General features: G+C 43.7%; 1 protein-coding gene across 2 annotated transcripts in view; it reads right to left on the bottom strand.

The window, feature by feature from the left end:
* The window catches only part of nbeaa (neurobeachin a), a 93,928-nt gene extending 78,889 nt beyond the window's left edge, over positions 1–15,039 (bottom strand). For both annotated transcript variants that reach the window (XM_023416576.2, XM_087176715.1), the window contains exon 1: positions 14,523–15,039. In XM_023416576.2, the coding sequence (XP_023272344.1) occupies positions 14,523–14,819 (297 nt within the window). In that variant the 5' untranslated portion in view covers positions 14,820–15,039. The remainder of the gene's footprint in view (positions 1–14,522) is intronic.
* Positions 15,040–15,771: the final 732 nt, after the last annotated feature.

Genomic DNA, 15,771 nt, shown 5'->3' with positions numbered 1-15,771 from the left:
ATGAGACGTACTATTGAATTCTACCAGACACAGAGAGAGCAGAGAGAAAGCATAAGTTGAACAGTGAGATGTAGGAGTGGGGTGTCAGGGTGTTGTCTTTTAGTTTTTTTTTGCCCTCTTCTACCAGATTCTGTCGAAGACAAGCGGCAGCTCAATTTTCCTCTCCTTTCATTTTTTCCCTCAAGGCAGGCAGTAACGAGGGCATCCTTGTGTGTTATGTCACGGGAGCCTCGGAAGGAAGGACTCAAGGCTGAGATAAGGTACTTTAACAAGGTCTTCGCGCCTGTTCCCCTGACTCGACTCAAATGTGCTCATTTCAAAGAAGCTGACAGGAAGTGAAGTCCTACAGGGCATCCTGCATGTTGCTTACACCTCGGTGGGAATATCAGAGATAGAAATACAGACAAGAGAGGCGAGCTGAGAGTTACAAGTCACCATGAACTCCTTATTCTTACTGTGCACTGACAAGGACTGATTGGCCAGATCAGCAAAACTGTACTATATACTGTATATTCTCTGGTGTATCATGAGTGACTACAGCCTTTTCATTGAATGCATCTGAGTGTGCGTCTGTGAGAAGTGGCAGGTGCAGACTAGCTGATGCTAAGTTCAAAGGTCAGCAGATAAAACCCTGCAGACCTGACTCAGGCCAGGCTGGTGGCAATTCAAGATCACTAATCTGTTTGTTTGGTTTGGTTGAGTGTATGTGCTGCAGCAGATAGGATGTGTGCACGCATGTGTGTAAGCACGTGCGCACACACACACACACACACACACACACACACACACACACACAGTCGTGTATGTGTTCACCATCCGCTGAAACAATGGAGAGTACTGTTCCACTGAGCCACAGCTGATGGAGGATAAGAGGGGCAGCAAGCAGCTCCAATGAGTCTCAGTAATCCATCATCATAAGACAGGATCGGGAATGACTCACACATGCACACACACACACACACACACACACACACACAGGCACACACACAAAGTAGGGTTTGGACGGGTTAGTGGAGCATGATGCACTGCGTGTTATACTACAAAAAGACCACACACACACACACACACACACACACACACACTGTACACACAAGATAATCAGAGGTCAAGTCAGACAAACAGGGAATGAAACGCACAGAAACACGGGATGCTGAGACCAAACTCAGCTCAACATACTATCACGTTCCTCATGAAACGTTTGGTCCAAAGAATGAGCACCGACTTCAACCGCCTCTCCGTCGAGGTGTTTCTGTGCTACAGGCCTGTCACTACATCAGCTTTACTTCAGACTCGTCCTCCACACTGGACAGTTGTGAAGACGTGTTGTTTGAAGCGGCTGTTGTTTGAAGTACAGCAGACACAGCAGTAACAGTGCAGCAGCTGTCAGACGCTCGGGCATTGGAAGGAAAAAGAAAAAAAAAACCTTGAAAGGGAATCATTGGAAGTTTGCATTTGTGGTGATCAATTAAGATTTAAGTTTGCGTCTGCACATTTTGACCAATGCTAAGATTTTCACATGAACTATATTTTTCATCCCAGCGTCTTCCCTTTTTTACGCTGGGAAGTTTGGACTTATTTGCATATAGCCTTAGGCGATCTAATACATGAATACTTTATTATGCGGCTTCTATTACGATGGAATCATTTACAAACAGTGCCATCATCCTGGAGGATGTTTTCATGGATACTAATGGATAACAAATGGAAACGAATAAGCAAAGTATGACTTTAAAACTGTAAGACTTAAACAGCTGCAATGGAAACTGAATGATGGGGACGAGTTACGATTCAAACGCTTCACATCTGCAACAAATATCTATTATTCATAAGGTGGATAAGTGACTGAAATGCAGATTAATGATCACTAGATATTTCATTTTCATTAGCTAACAGCTAGCTAGTGAAGTCATCCAATGCAGCTGCCATTCAGTTGGGCTTTAGCGGCAAATATTGTCAATCAACTCCACTTCTGGTCCTATTCAACTGAGCGAATATCAAATCTTCAAAACGGAAATGAGTACATTAGCATCATATCATGACACGCACTCACACACACACAGTGATTGCTATTGAGATACTTGCCTAAAAAGAAAATCAGGCTCCCGAGATGACAATGTCAAATGTCAAATTCACTCACAAAAAAACAATTTCCTATCAAAAGGTCATATCAACACAAAATCCATTCTCAAATATCACAGCCCGTTGCCAGCATACACCCGCAGCCTAGAGAGCTTACACTCTGCTCCTGAAGAAGGCCAAACACTTGGAAAAGAAAATAAATGTTACATTTCAAAAGGATTGCAAGATTAAGATTCTTAAAAAAAAAAAAAAAAAAACACTTCAAGTGCTGTTGCGAAGTCGAAAATAACTCTTGGGATGGGGCGGGGGAGTGAGAGTGTCAATTCTGAAAAACAAATATAGACAGCTCCCTGTGCAAATCCAGTTTGGTAGGTAAGCAGCATGATAATGTCTGAAGTTACTGGTAAAAAGAAAAAAAAAGAAAAGTGTGCATGATCCATTACAGCAATGACGGATTAGCTCATTGTGTAACTGAAATGTCCATCTGTGACCCCCCTGGTAACAAGAGCAAACACAGACTCTAAGTGAGACCCTTTTGGCTCCATACATTAGCTTGATTATAGCTTGAATATGCTTCACTCCATCCACATTCTGTATTGCAGCCTAATAGTTTTCCTGGAACCGGAGCCTGAACACAGCAGTGCGATGGCAGGCGGGCGGGTAGCGGAGTGAGTCACCACCACTGCCAGGTACTGGCTGCAGAAACTCTTCCTGCGCCTCTCTCTTCCACTGTTTCCAGAGTGTGAAAGTGCTCGCAGGCGTTGTGCGGAGAAACCTGGCGTGGTGCTGCTGGGTATCAATCCTGGTGGTGGTACTGGCACCAGTAGAGATAACTTCAGGCGATGGGTCAGAACAATCTGTTTTTTTAATAGTTGGCTTTTGTGCTGCTTCGCTCACAAGCATGTACAACTTATATGAATGATGGCATAAACCTGTTATGTCAGTGTGCTGGTTGGTTGGTCCGCCATGATATTTTGTAAAGATATTCATGCTTACAGACTCTCTATCCAACTCCTTAGACTCATATTTGAGTCCAACTCATTTGCCATTATAAAATTCTTTTTTTTATTTTTTATTTTATTACTTAATGACTTAATTTAAAGCCTTCAATGAGACTCTGATAGGCAAAAATAGATAATACAGAAACAATTTAGGACCAGTGAAGTAAATTAAATGACATCCAAAAAGAAAAGCAATAAAAAATCAAACAGAGAAACATAATCTACCTTTATTATTTTCAAATTCTCTATAGATATCGCAATAATATCGTCGTCATTAATTATTTTGGTCATGATGAGCATGTAGTGAAAATGTGATATTGCAGCCTACAAACATAGTGCCCTGAGGATGAACCTGACTTTTCCTCTAGTAAAAAGTCTCAGCTTTTGAATACACCACTATGGGAAAGACATAAATTTGTAAACATGTTCTCAAAATCTCCGTCTCAAAAATAAATGTTTTGGGGATTTTTGCATCAGACGTGGTTGTACTGGCTGGAGCAGCCTATATGTGAGATAAATCATGCAGCCAAAAATTTGTGACAAACTGCTTTAATTTGAGTAGTCGACAATACTGAATGACAGCCAGCGCTCATACAGAATGTTATTATCAAATACAGTCTCAGTACTCCAAAGCAGATTAGGACACTGTTCTTATTTCCCTCGCTGACATAGACCAGAGCACACAGACCTGAGTGTGTTGTGTGTGCTAAAGCCAATGCTGCTGCAGTGCTAGCCAGACAGTAAAACCTCCAAAGGAAAGCAAAGGAACACAGCAAAGGGGAATACTGTGTCACTGTCTAGTCTATTTAACTAGCTCTCTTTGGAGTGTACAAAACATTACCGAGGCCTTTTTCTTATCGAGCTGCGCTGTCTTGTGAAAAATCCCTGCCTGAAAGCCTAAATATCCTTGTTTAACCCTCCCATTCATCCACAGCTTTCTGTCATTACTGAAGTGGATTTATTAGATGAAATCCTTCAGGGATCATAGCTCTCATCTGCATTCTCCGGTTGGAGTCTATTTCATGGGAAGAACATGCAGTCCTGAAACATTGAGCGCGAAGATGAAAGTAATAAGAAAGTGAGGTCGAAAATGTTTTGGTTTGATAGCAAATGCATATCCACTAACCAGTCTAATGTGGTGTTAAATGACTTGTTACAGCTACTGATGCCGTTTTGCATGCTGCAGGGGATGTGCGAGCATAGCAGTGAGATGCTAGATGTCAAAGGTATAAAGTAACATTGGGAGCAGTTGTCGAATAGTGAAGTTCCACACATACAAACACAACACAACCCTCAGCCACTGCAGTATGCAGCATGCAGCATGATGAATAGCTACACAGTTAGCTATACTTCACAGTAAAGCAGATGTGTGTGTGTGTGTGTGTGTGTGTGTGTGTGAGTGAGGAGCCAAGGGAGAGAGGCGAAGTAGGCCAGCATGAATATAAAATCACCCCTGCCAGGCAATAATGTGGGCTACAAGAAGGAAGGGAGCAGTGTGTGTATTTTTTTGTGTGTGCACACGCATGTGTGTGTGTGTGTTGGTGTGTTTGAATTTGTTGCCAGAGAAAATGTGCAGATGAAGGTGTAGGAGACTAAAGCAAAGGGTTTGTAGGAACACTCATTTATCAACTCTCTGGGATGTTGAGGGCGTACACACTCACCAGCGCACAAACACCAGGTAATTCAAACAAAGCAGCTTGTTATAATTTGGAGATTAGTACATTGTAGAGGTGCCAGACTGAAAGACACACACACACACACACACACACACACACACACACACACACATACAAACAGATGTTTCGACAGTGTTGTTGATCTGAATGTGGCGAATAAAGATTCCATAGAAATGACAATCCCTCGCTTCTCCCGAAAAACAACACACTCAGACGGTACACACACATTTTGGAAAAAAGAAAAAAAAGAAAATACAAAACAAAACAAAACACAAAAGATCCAGAGACAATAGCCTGAACCAGCCGGTCACAATCATGTGGAAACAGGGAACACAGAAGAAGACAACAAGAATAATTAAGAGCACAAGCTTTCTGGAGCCTTTATATGAATATTAGTGCTGAAATTAATAATTTATTAGGCCTCGTAAAATAACAGGAAATGAATCAAATAACCAATTTATAGTTTTCGTTATTCATTGATTAAAGCCAATAATAATGACCAACTGGTTACAGTTCTAGATGCAAAAAGAAACTTTTTTGTCTTTTGCTCATATTATTATGAAATTTATACTTTGGGTTTTCAAAGTAAAAGCTTTCCATGCAGACATTACTGAGGGCTCTACTCTCATTTTATTGCTTTGTACATTTTAAGGGGTAAATAATTATTTAGGTTTTACCCTCATTCATTTTGAATGTAACATTAATATTACAAAACTCCAGGTGAAAATCACTTGCAGGTAATATCCAGTAAAATAACAACAATCACTGCGACTCTTTGGAAACCCATATGTTGCTTCACTTTCTATTAGTTTAAATATATTCTGATCAGTCATTCTGGATCCGTGAAATAAATATCTTGACGTCTGATGACAAATTCTGCTCCAGAAAATATTCAGTGTATTTCAAAGCAGGGACATGACGAGAACCACTTTGGTATCAAGTCGATGCCAAGATTTGGAAGGTACTAGATGTTATAGGTGCTGGAGATGTGATTCTTTTGGAATTGACCAGGGCAGTACAATAACCCTGAAGACGAGAAGCAGACAGGCACAGTGAACAGCAACATGTGGAACGGCGGCAGGAAGTGAGGGTGCAGCAACAGGTCCCGCGCAATCAGAAGCTAGAATGTAATTGGAGCCACAGAACATTTCAAATGAAAGGAGGAAACACCACAAACTTCTCTAAGCGGCTCACGGACAGACATCCCATCTGTACAGAGAATTCCAGGTGATTGAGTTTCAGCAGTAAACTTTATATTAACAACAAAATGTTCATATATTAACGTCAAACGCGTTCCATGTCCTGAGTATTACTGGCTGGCATCTGTCGTAACAAAGCTCGTGAACAACATTCATGACCCAGTGTCATCGCGGTTCAGTCTGTCAAAATATAACGTCGACTTTTTAAACAAATATTCTAACACCATTTGCCTGTAGGTGTGTGCGGGTGTTTGTGTGTCACAAATCATTTCATTGGTAAATGAATTATCTGGTATTGTGACATCCCCATTTCAAAGAGGTCAAAAATACAATACAGTGTATTTATATGACAGCTTAGAGCTTCAAAAAAAAAAAAAAAAAAGCCACCGCATCAATTGTACCGCTCAGTTCTACAATTCATTTCTGTCAGATACGACAAATATATAAGAATCCTGCACATCTTTTCCTCAGCAGGCCTTTTGTCATCTCCTTCTCAGTGCTCTACAACTCTACATCCACACTAACAAAAGCGTACCCACAGTAGGCTGCATGGCAGACATATGGTTAACAGCAGATAGTCTCCCTCCAGACTTTCTTAGCTTGAAATGTGGCGAAGATGAGTGGAAGGAGACAGTGAGTGAAGAAAAGACAGAGTAAAAGCAATGGCACTGCAGACAGCTCCATTACCTCCTCACAATAGGGATCATCCACATTCATCCACCAGCCTGCCTCACTCAACCAGGGAGTCAGGGAGCGAGGGATGAGATTACACCGAGGGGTTAGGGAGATGGATGTGCTTAGGGAAGATAAAGAATGGAGAGATGGAGGAAGCGACGGAGACGTAACAAAAGGTGTCGTTAAGCAAGAATGGGACATTTTTGTCTGTGTTTTCCCCATTTCCCAGAAGGTGCCCTCACACAAAAATCTGACATAGGCTTATCCTCTGAGAAATCCCAGCATCTGGAAATAGCAGCTAACGACGGATGAGGAGGAATTTAGAGAAGTGGAGCAGAATTGAGGCGCTCTAAGACACAGAGGTGAACGGTTTAGCCTGGATGCTTAACTGCTCGTGCACTCGCACACATACAAATCAGACTGGTGAGAGAGTTGAACAAAAATCGCGTTATAACTTAAGCCAGAAAGAGAAATTGCAGTGAAACCAGGAGGAATCAGCATAACACCTTAAAAAGACTTATTTGGCTGTGAAGCACATCATTATGGAGAAGCTTGCAATTAAGAGGATTTGGGAGTGACAGAGTTTGTCGTTTAAGGGAGTTGACATTTAGATTTTTTAATTGGTTATTTTTCTTGTACCCCAGATATTTGTCAAACTGTGGAAAGGGTTTCTAGATGTGTCCAGCATGCCTCAGAGCATGGAAGCTATAAGTGCAGCCCTTCCTTAACCCCATTAACAAGCCAGTAGAAGCTAATCCCACAGTGTGACAAGTGACTGATGAGGAAAAATGGCCAATTAAAACTCAAAATGTCAAGGTATCTCTAACAGGATTTGTGCTTTATACAAAAAGTATGTTTAGGCAGGTCCATTGGACTCCTCCTGTATTTCACTCCTCAATCAACAGGAGCAGAGGAGAGGAGCGCAGTGATACAGACAGCGTGATGAGGCTCCACGGGGGGGAACTCATCAGACCCCCACTGAACACCATAAAACTGGACCTGTGCTACACTCAAGAGGAAAGAGCACCTGAAGGACAATCACAGACTTTTCAATTTTCCCTCTAAAACCTTCTGACTGCTTCCGATCATCTCGCTTCTCTTAGTTCACCGTCTTTCTCCCTCCATCACTCTTTCTGACGGAAAGATGAGGAATCCTCCCCGCATCATCTTTCTCCACCTCTCTTTCTCACTCTCCGTCTCTCTCTGGCTCATGCAGGGGTCAGGACAGCCCAGCTGTGTGATAGATAGCAAAGTCATTCATGACCTTGCAGTGGAAGCCACACCCTCCGTCCTCCACCTCCAAAGTGCTCGTGCATGTGTGTCTGCCGGCATCGAGTGTGTGTGTTCATGCAGTTAAAGTGGCAGGTCACCCCATGCAAAAACAATTTGAGTTGTTTTTTTGTTTTGTTTTTTTGTTCCATGAGTCAGTACTAGCACTGTTGTCACCGTTAGCTAATGTTGCTGACTGGCTGCAGCCCCCAGGCACATGCTGACTCTCTCTGCAGTATTACACCAGCTAATCCTTCCCAAAAATAAGCCCTAACATCATCTACCAGAGTCCTGCAAAACAAAATGTGCATCCTCTCTCCGAGACATTTTTGTCTTGAAATTGTCTTTGCTGCAGCATTAGCTTGAGGCTAATGTTAGCCTGTCCCCTCCATGATGACAGGATACACCAGCAGTTGTGCTATAGAAAGTTCATTCAGACTTACAACATAACAAATATTACATTTAGGGCTGAAATGATCAAGCAATTAGTTGACTGAAAAAAAATTAAAAAAAATCAGCAACTAATATGATAATCAGTTTATTGTTGAGTTCCAGCTTCTCAGTTGTGGAAATGTGCTGCTGGTCTTTGTCTTATGAGACAGTGAACTGAATATCTGTGTGTTTCAGTCTGTCGGACAAAACACGACATTTGAAGATGTCACATTAGATTGTTTTTTTTTTTACTATTTTCTGCCAATTTATTGACTAAACGAGTGACTGAAACAGTAATTGGCAGATTAATCAATAATGGAAATAATCATTAGTTGCAGCCCTGATTACATTGTTTTCTAAATTAGTATTTATTGTTTGTTACACAAGAACTGTCACTATGAAATCCATGTCTACAGAGTAAAAAGGCATTATATGTTGCATTTTATCATAAAATGTAACTACAATAATGCTAATAAAGGAGAACATTGTTGAGCTCAGAGTTTAATGCAAAATCACCTAAATGACTCTACAGGAAAAAGTAACACTGCTCGGACATAAACCAGATAGAGCTGCAACTAAACATTATCGTCATTATTGATTCATCTGCGGATTATTTTCTCGATTCATTGAATAATCTAACAAAGATTAATTCTATTAAACTGTCATATATGGCAAAGAAAAGCACAAAATCCTCACCTTTGAAAAACTAGAACCTGCAATGTTTGCAGTTTTTTTTATTTGAAAAATGGCTATAAAAGATTTATCAGTTGCCAAAATCCTCTAGAAATTGACTGATCAATTAATTGAGTCATCGTTTCAGCTGTAAAACCAGGAATAGCTCCATTGCACCTCCAACAACAACAACAACAAAAAAAAAAAATATGTGAAGGCAAAAGCACAAAAATCACTTAAAATATGTTTATCAAAGCTCATGAAAAGCAGCACTAGAACCAGCTCGATTGTACAGGCCGCATCCTTCTTGTAACCTGATGCAATGTCAGACAAGAAGTGGTGTTAGTTTCAGAAACAGTGATGGCAGCGCCGGTGTGACATGGAGCCATTGTCATTCTGCCCATTGTCTTATTACTCAATGGCAATAATAGTAGAGCGACCGCCACAATTAATTTCAAAATAACACAGTAATGTTTAAAAACCTCTGCTAGAATTATGTGCTACAGGCACCCTCAAAACAATGTGGAAAAAAAAAACTACACACAATACTCTATGTGCCATAACTGGATGTGAAAACGTTATAAAACTGCTCATTTCAAATAAACATCTACTGAGCTTTTTAGGCAAAACTCCACCAAACACACACTAGCGATGACACACATTCATTATTAGACTATTTGAATCTATTAATTGGATGCTTGTTATGAGAGTCGTCTGCATGGCTGTGCGAGCACACGATGACGCATTGTTATTCCCCCGCATGGCCATGCAAGCAGATTACAGTGCTGCAGGGAAACAGTTAGCCTGTGCCCCGAGTCGGCCAACCACAGGGCAAAGCTTGGAGAACAGTTAAAATTAAAAAGGGGTTTTGTACCAGCATTTAAAACCACCTCAGGGCAAAACAGCACCCAGTCACATAATATGCTTGACAATTGGGTGACCTCTTCCTTTAAAAAAAAAAAGACTCTGTGAGGTCTAAATCAGCATGTCAATGTCATTGCACTCCAAACAGAGGGTCAGACAGTGTTGAACAAATGACAAAACACAGAGACAGTCTTGTCTATGTTATCCTCTTTTTCTCTCCCCTCGTTTTTTCATCTTTTGTTTTACTTTTTAGTATTTATCACATCTTCCAGTAAAAGAGAAACATCAGTGGGTTGCTATGTGTGCAAATGATTGAGCGTGTGTCTGAATGTCAGCGTATGAACACTTAGGTGAGTACATGTATTTTCTTTTTTTTGAGTGTTCGTGTGTGTGTGTCAGACAGACTGAATGTGTTGTGCTGTGACTGTGACTCTGTTGGCTGTGGACTTGGTATCAGGTGACCTTGGTGATGGTGGAGTGTGTGGACAAGAATAATGAGACGTTTGCTAACAGAGACTCAGTGGGACCACTAAAGGGGCTCAGGTGGGGATTGACACTGCCAGAAGAAATTGCATCTGACTAAGAAGGAAGGCGGGAGTAGAAAAGCAAAAAAGCAAAGAACGCGCACGGAGACCGAGCGTGAGCCAGACTGTGCCACCAATCTTTCTCTCTGCCAGACAAACACGCCGTTTTGATCCCAAAAAAAGCATTACAACTAGATAAAGCTGTCTATAAATAAGCACAGCTGGTGCCGTACTTAGGCAGACGGACTGACAGCACCGCCTGTAGATGCATTTGAAATATACCTCCCGATTCTTCAAATAAAGAATAGATATGACAGTACAGTTCAAACAGACAGATCTCATGTCGACCCGCTTCCATCTGTCAACAAATATGTCTCCGGACCGGGCTTCCACTTTCCAATATCCATCATCACAACATGTCGAAGCAAACAACCGCAGCCTTGGGTGGAAGTGGCTGACTATTAACTAGAATACTTTGGGGGGTTTCAATCCACAGAACCAGCAGTGAAGGGAGGGAAATGAAAGCACTGTCCTCTAAAGGGATGGCACAAGCAGTAACTACAAAGTACTATACATATCTACTATAAAGTATCTTTTCCTGCAGAGCTTCATCTACAATGGTGGACCCAAACCTTTTTGGCCATCATTGCCAGAATACGTGCGTGGGTCATCAACCAAAAAGGGTTTTGTTTTCCTGCTTAATCTGAGGCCTGAAAATATTAGAGTATTCAGTAATTCTCGAGTTCTCCTGTCTTATTAATCATCTCATGACCCCTCATGTTCATCTCACAGCCCCTCGAACGGGCCTTGACCCCCCGAGTTATATAACAATATCTATGGTATCCCAACTGACTGACGTACACAAACATGTTCACACGCACAGGCAGGACGAAACCTGATTAAAGGAGCGGGGAAACATAACAAATGCAGATGCTTTCACGTGAGTCTTACTTAGTGGTTCAATGAATATAGAAAATAATGCGAATCATATGCTAGGCTCTTCACAGCCTCAACATCTCAACCCAAATGGACAACAATGGGAGATCTTGGGAGCTGAACGTCCAACATGCTCTCCCCCCGCCATCAACCAAACACAAATGGTGGCCCATCACCTCAGACGCCTGAAATTGGTTCAACTGATTCGTCACCTATTTGCTCACGAACCGAGTTTATTCCCTGGTGATCCCACTAAAAAATGGAGCAGAGCCTTCCTCAGTTATTCAGTGCTGTTTAGTTCCTCGACTTCCTCAAGCCATAAAAAAAACATTAGCACATAGTAGGAGACAGACAGACAGAGGAAGAGCTTGAGAGACAGAGAGAGAGAGAGAGAGAGCGAGAGAGAGATGCTGTGGCAGAGCACTGTGACAGAAGTCCGGAAGTGGAAAGCAACACCAGGTGGTCGAGCGTCTGGAGGCAGCAGTCAAAGAGCAGTGTTGCCTTGACAACTGTGATGCCTTGTTGATGGTAATGGCTGAGCACCTCACCACCAGCAACCCACACACACACAATAAATGTGTTTTCTTTGTGTGTGTGTGTGTGTGTGTGTGTGTGTGTGTGTGTGTGTGTGTGTACCACCTCCGCTCTATCTTTCATGTTCACTTTAATTTCAAAATACTATTATTACAGTATTAGCAACAATAACAAGCCCCGTGTTCCCGGCCACACTGGCGGCAGTAGTGATAAACTGATTCTGCTCTGCCACTGTATCAGCATCAGTGCAGCCAGCTTTCTGGCCCAAGTTGATTTTTTTATTGTCCTCTCTCTCTCGCTCTCTCTCATCTTTTCTTCTCTTTCTTTGCACAGACCCTACAGTTCATCACTCGCCAAAGGCCAGAATCACGCCGTATAGAACGGGGACCATATCTGATCCAGCCGACAAGCCATCTGTTCAACCAAGCCGCAGCGGGATGTGATCAATACAGCCAGGGTGGATGGAGAATATGTGGCTGCTGTGGTCTCCCACATTGACTGGAATAATGGATCAGCTTTTGGGTCACAGTGGACTCATTGTACCAGCAGCATGACCACTGAGGTTTCCTGCCTCCACACCTCTTTGTTTCAACTCTTTTAATTAAGGAGCTGGGCAACAGAATTCCCTAACAGGCTTAGCTATTGGCAGCACTGCAACCAGAACTGATTGTTCAATTCAGGATTTAGCAAGTAAAGCTTTATAATGCCAACACATACTGCTTTAATTTGTCAGAGTGTCAGGCCTTTGTGTGTTAATGCATCAGACCAACATTCACAAAAAAACAGTGTGGGCCTAAACGCGGGTATTTCTGTAAAATGGAGTACATTTCACTTGAATGCACTGATGAGCTTTCACTGATCTGCTGTGGACCAATCCAGAGTCCTTCCCTCTTCCACTGCATCAGCTGGTGATTTCTGAGCACATAGCCACTGCAGCATCCTACCACCTCTCCTCCTCCACTCTCTCTCTTCTCCTCCCCCACCCTCCCTCTCCTCCTCCTCCTCCTCCTCCTCCTCCTCCTCTCCACCTGCTTTTAAATGCATGGCGCTGCCCTGCCAGGCCAGTCTATGCAGGCAGCATCACTTCTCTCAGCCCCTCCAGAGTGAAGGAGAGGGCCGTGGAACAGGATGGATGGTTATCAGCCTGTGCAGCCAGGGGGGTGTGAGTGAGTGAGTGTGTGTGTGTGTGTGTGTGTGTGTGTGTGTGTGTGTGTGTGTGTGTGTGTGTGTGTGGTGGGGGGACGCAGTGTAAGGGAAGGAGACAAGGTCGGAGTGAGCCAGCAAAGCCCCCCTGCTCTTCCATGTAGTACCAATAATCGATTGGGAGATGAGAGCCGACCTGAATCCGGACGGCTCATCAGTCTGACTGAGAGGAAAATGGTTTAGCCCAGCTGTAGGCTGTCCTGCTCCAAGCATCCAGTGAGTAAATAGGCCACACCGGCTCCATAAAACCCTGAAATAGTCAACCTCCAGAAAGCACTGCACTGAAGGCAAGTTATAAATAATGTCCACATTATTCTACTTCTTCCTCAAAAGAAAATGAATAATGACTCGACCCCCCCTTTTCATGGCAGATATGTAATATCATGCAGTACACGCCATCGCCTGATGCATGGAGGAGGGAAAACAGCCTGGCAGCATCCAACACACACAAGTCCTATATCCTCCTAACGCATTAGCCCTCATGACCCACGTCTGCTGTACATTTTGCTCATCAGTTTCGTAACGGGAAACACCAGTCATGTCAACCCCCTCTCCAGCTGGATTAAATCCCCCTGATGTGTTGTGTAGGGTAGGCCCAGCATCGCCGACACAACCTCCGATGGAGGAGTGAAGATGGAAGAGAGAGGGGGGGGGGGGGGGTGGCAACGTATATCTGATCCATAGATTAAACAATCGCAGTTTGAGGCAGAGCAATGTAAACCGCTAACCGTGTCACAGGCACCTATACATCACTGCTCTGCGCACAGGATGCAGGGCCCTGCCTTCAACAATAGGCCTATGCATAATTTTTGAGCCATTCTCACACACATACATATGTCGATGGATAGCATGATGCTAGTCGGCCTTTGTCCGTGTTGCATTAATTTGTTTCAAGTGCTCGACTGGAGTGTGTACCTGCCTCGTTTCGCTCCTTAGGAAAACGAATTTATTCTGTTTGGGTCTCGTGCGCAACATTGGAAGCATTCGCCGTTTGTGACCAGCTGCCTATGCATCACTTCGGGGTACACGTCGGGGTCAAGAGAATAGCCTGCATACACTTCCTCCCATCCGACACAGTGTGACTGCGAATGCCTTCTCCTCGTTGCACCGCAAACGGGTCATTTAGTCAACAATGGCTGGTGGTTAGACTACCCTCCATGCCTCGGTGGGGTCACATGCTTCATTCAGCTTCAGCTCCTCTATGGCTTTACAATATTATAGCTTTATTTATTCCCCGACAAGCGGCCTCGTGTATTTGTTGCTTTTTATCTGCAGAAATGAAATATGCCACATCCATCCTACGAACAAACAAATGACATCATCCTCTGAAAGCCACACAACCAGGGGAGTGAGGCATCGTAAATAAAACATAGCGGGTTGGGGCGCAGTGATTCTACTGTGTTCTATGGCTGCCTCTCTTGTGTTTTCTAACCCTTGCTTGGTCCTGCTTCCACTCACCAGGTTCAGCACGGTCTCCACGATGTCCCTGTTGCTAACCTCCCCGACCTGGATCAGGCCCACCAGCACGGCGAATTTCATCTGGATATTCCTGATCGGGACAGCGGGGTTGATCACGCCGGCCGGGAGGACCATAGAGCCGGCTGCAGACACCATCCTTTCCCCGGTGGCGCCGGAGCTAGCGCCCGCGGCGACCTGCTGCACGGAGGAGCCCGGCGGAGGATGGGAGTCTCGGTCTGTGTCCGTGAGCGAAGAAGCAGAGCCAGGTGGTGCTGAAACCGGCTTCTCGCTCGACATTTCCCCTTGGAAACAGGGAGGAGAGGAGCGGTCGCCGCTGTCTCTCACACCTGCTCTACAAGCTCGGGCGTCTGCTGCTGCTGCTGCACAAAAACCATCCACTGCGCAGGAAAAACAAGGGAGAGCTGTGATTTAAAAAAAAAAAAAAAGAATCCTCTGAATTCACCCTATCCTCCTGAAAATATGTAGGGATTCATAGGGCTGGGAAAAAAAGGATGGAGGTTTGACAGTACGGTAGCCTACGCTTCTCTCCCCCCCTCTCTCTCTCTCTCTCCTCTCTCTCTCTCTCTCTCTCTCTCTTCCCCTCTCTCTCTCTCATTGGCAGGTTGCAGTCAGTGCGGTCGTCGAGGAGAGAGCGCCATGTTGACGCCCCCTGTCTGCGGTAGTGCGCTCTAGCCAGGCATGCGCACTCGGCGACTTTCTAAGAGGGCGCTGAAGCGGAATAACATGGAGCCATCCATGCATGGGTTCATACAGAGCACAGCACCACCTAACAACTGGGTGTTTTTTTTTGTTTGTTTGTTTGTTTTTGTTCTGTTTTGTTTATTTGTTTGTCTTGTGTGTGTTTGTTTATTTGTTTCTTTGAGGTGCATATATGGAACACTACGGAAGAGCTGAATACAGATATTAAAAATGAAAAATGCAGCAATAAATATTGGGGGGGGGCTCTATTTTGGGTGCAGTGCAGGGGCAATTCAGATGAAGTTCATGCAGTTTAGAAAAACCTGCTCTCCAGACAGAGACTGTTTATATATTCAGCAGCCATCCGTCTGTCCCACTTATCGCTGTCCCTAGTTTAACTCTGCTACCTTTGTTTCCTCCTTAAGCATGGCAGGATTGCTCTCCTGACACCCATCTCTTCTTGTGAGATTTTCTCACTTCCCCTCCTCTTTCTACAGTGACTTCACCCCCTCTTCCCCTGTCCTGCAGTTATTTTTTTTTCACCTTTTGG

This window comes from Seriola lalandi, unplaced genomic scaffold (assembly GCF_002814215.2).
Source record: "Seriola lalandi dorsalis isolate HSWRI2012SDOR001 ecotype SW California unplaced genomic scaffold, Sedor1 jcf7180002054567, whole genome shotgun sequence".
Classification (NCBI taxonomy): domain Eukaryota; kingdom Metazoa; phylum Chordata; class Actinopteri; order Carangiformes; family Carangidae; genus Seriola; species Seriola lalandi.
This window is presented reverse-complemented; position numbering and strand designations above follow the sequence as displayed.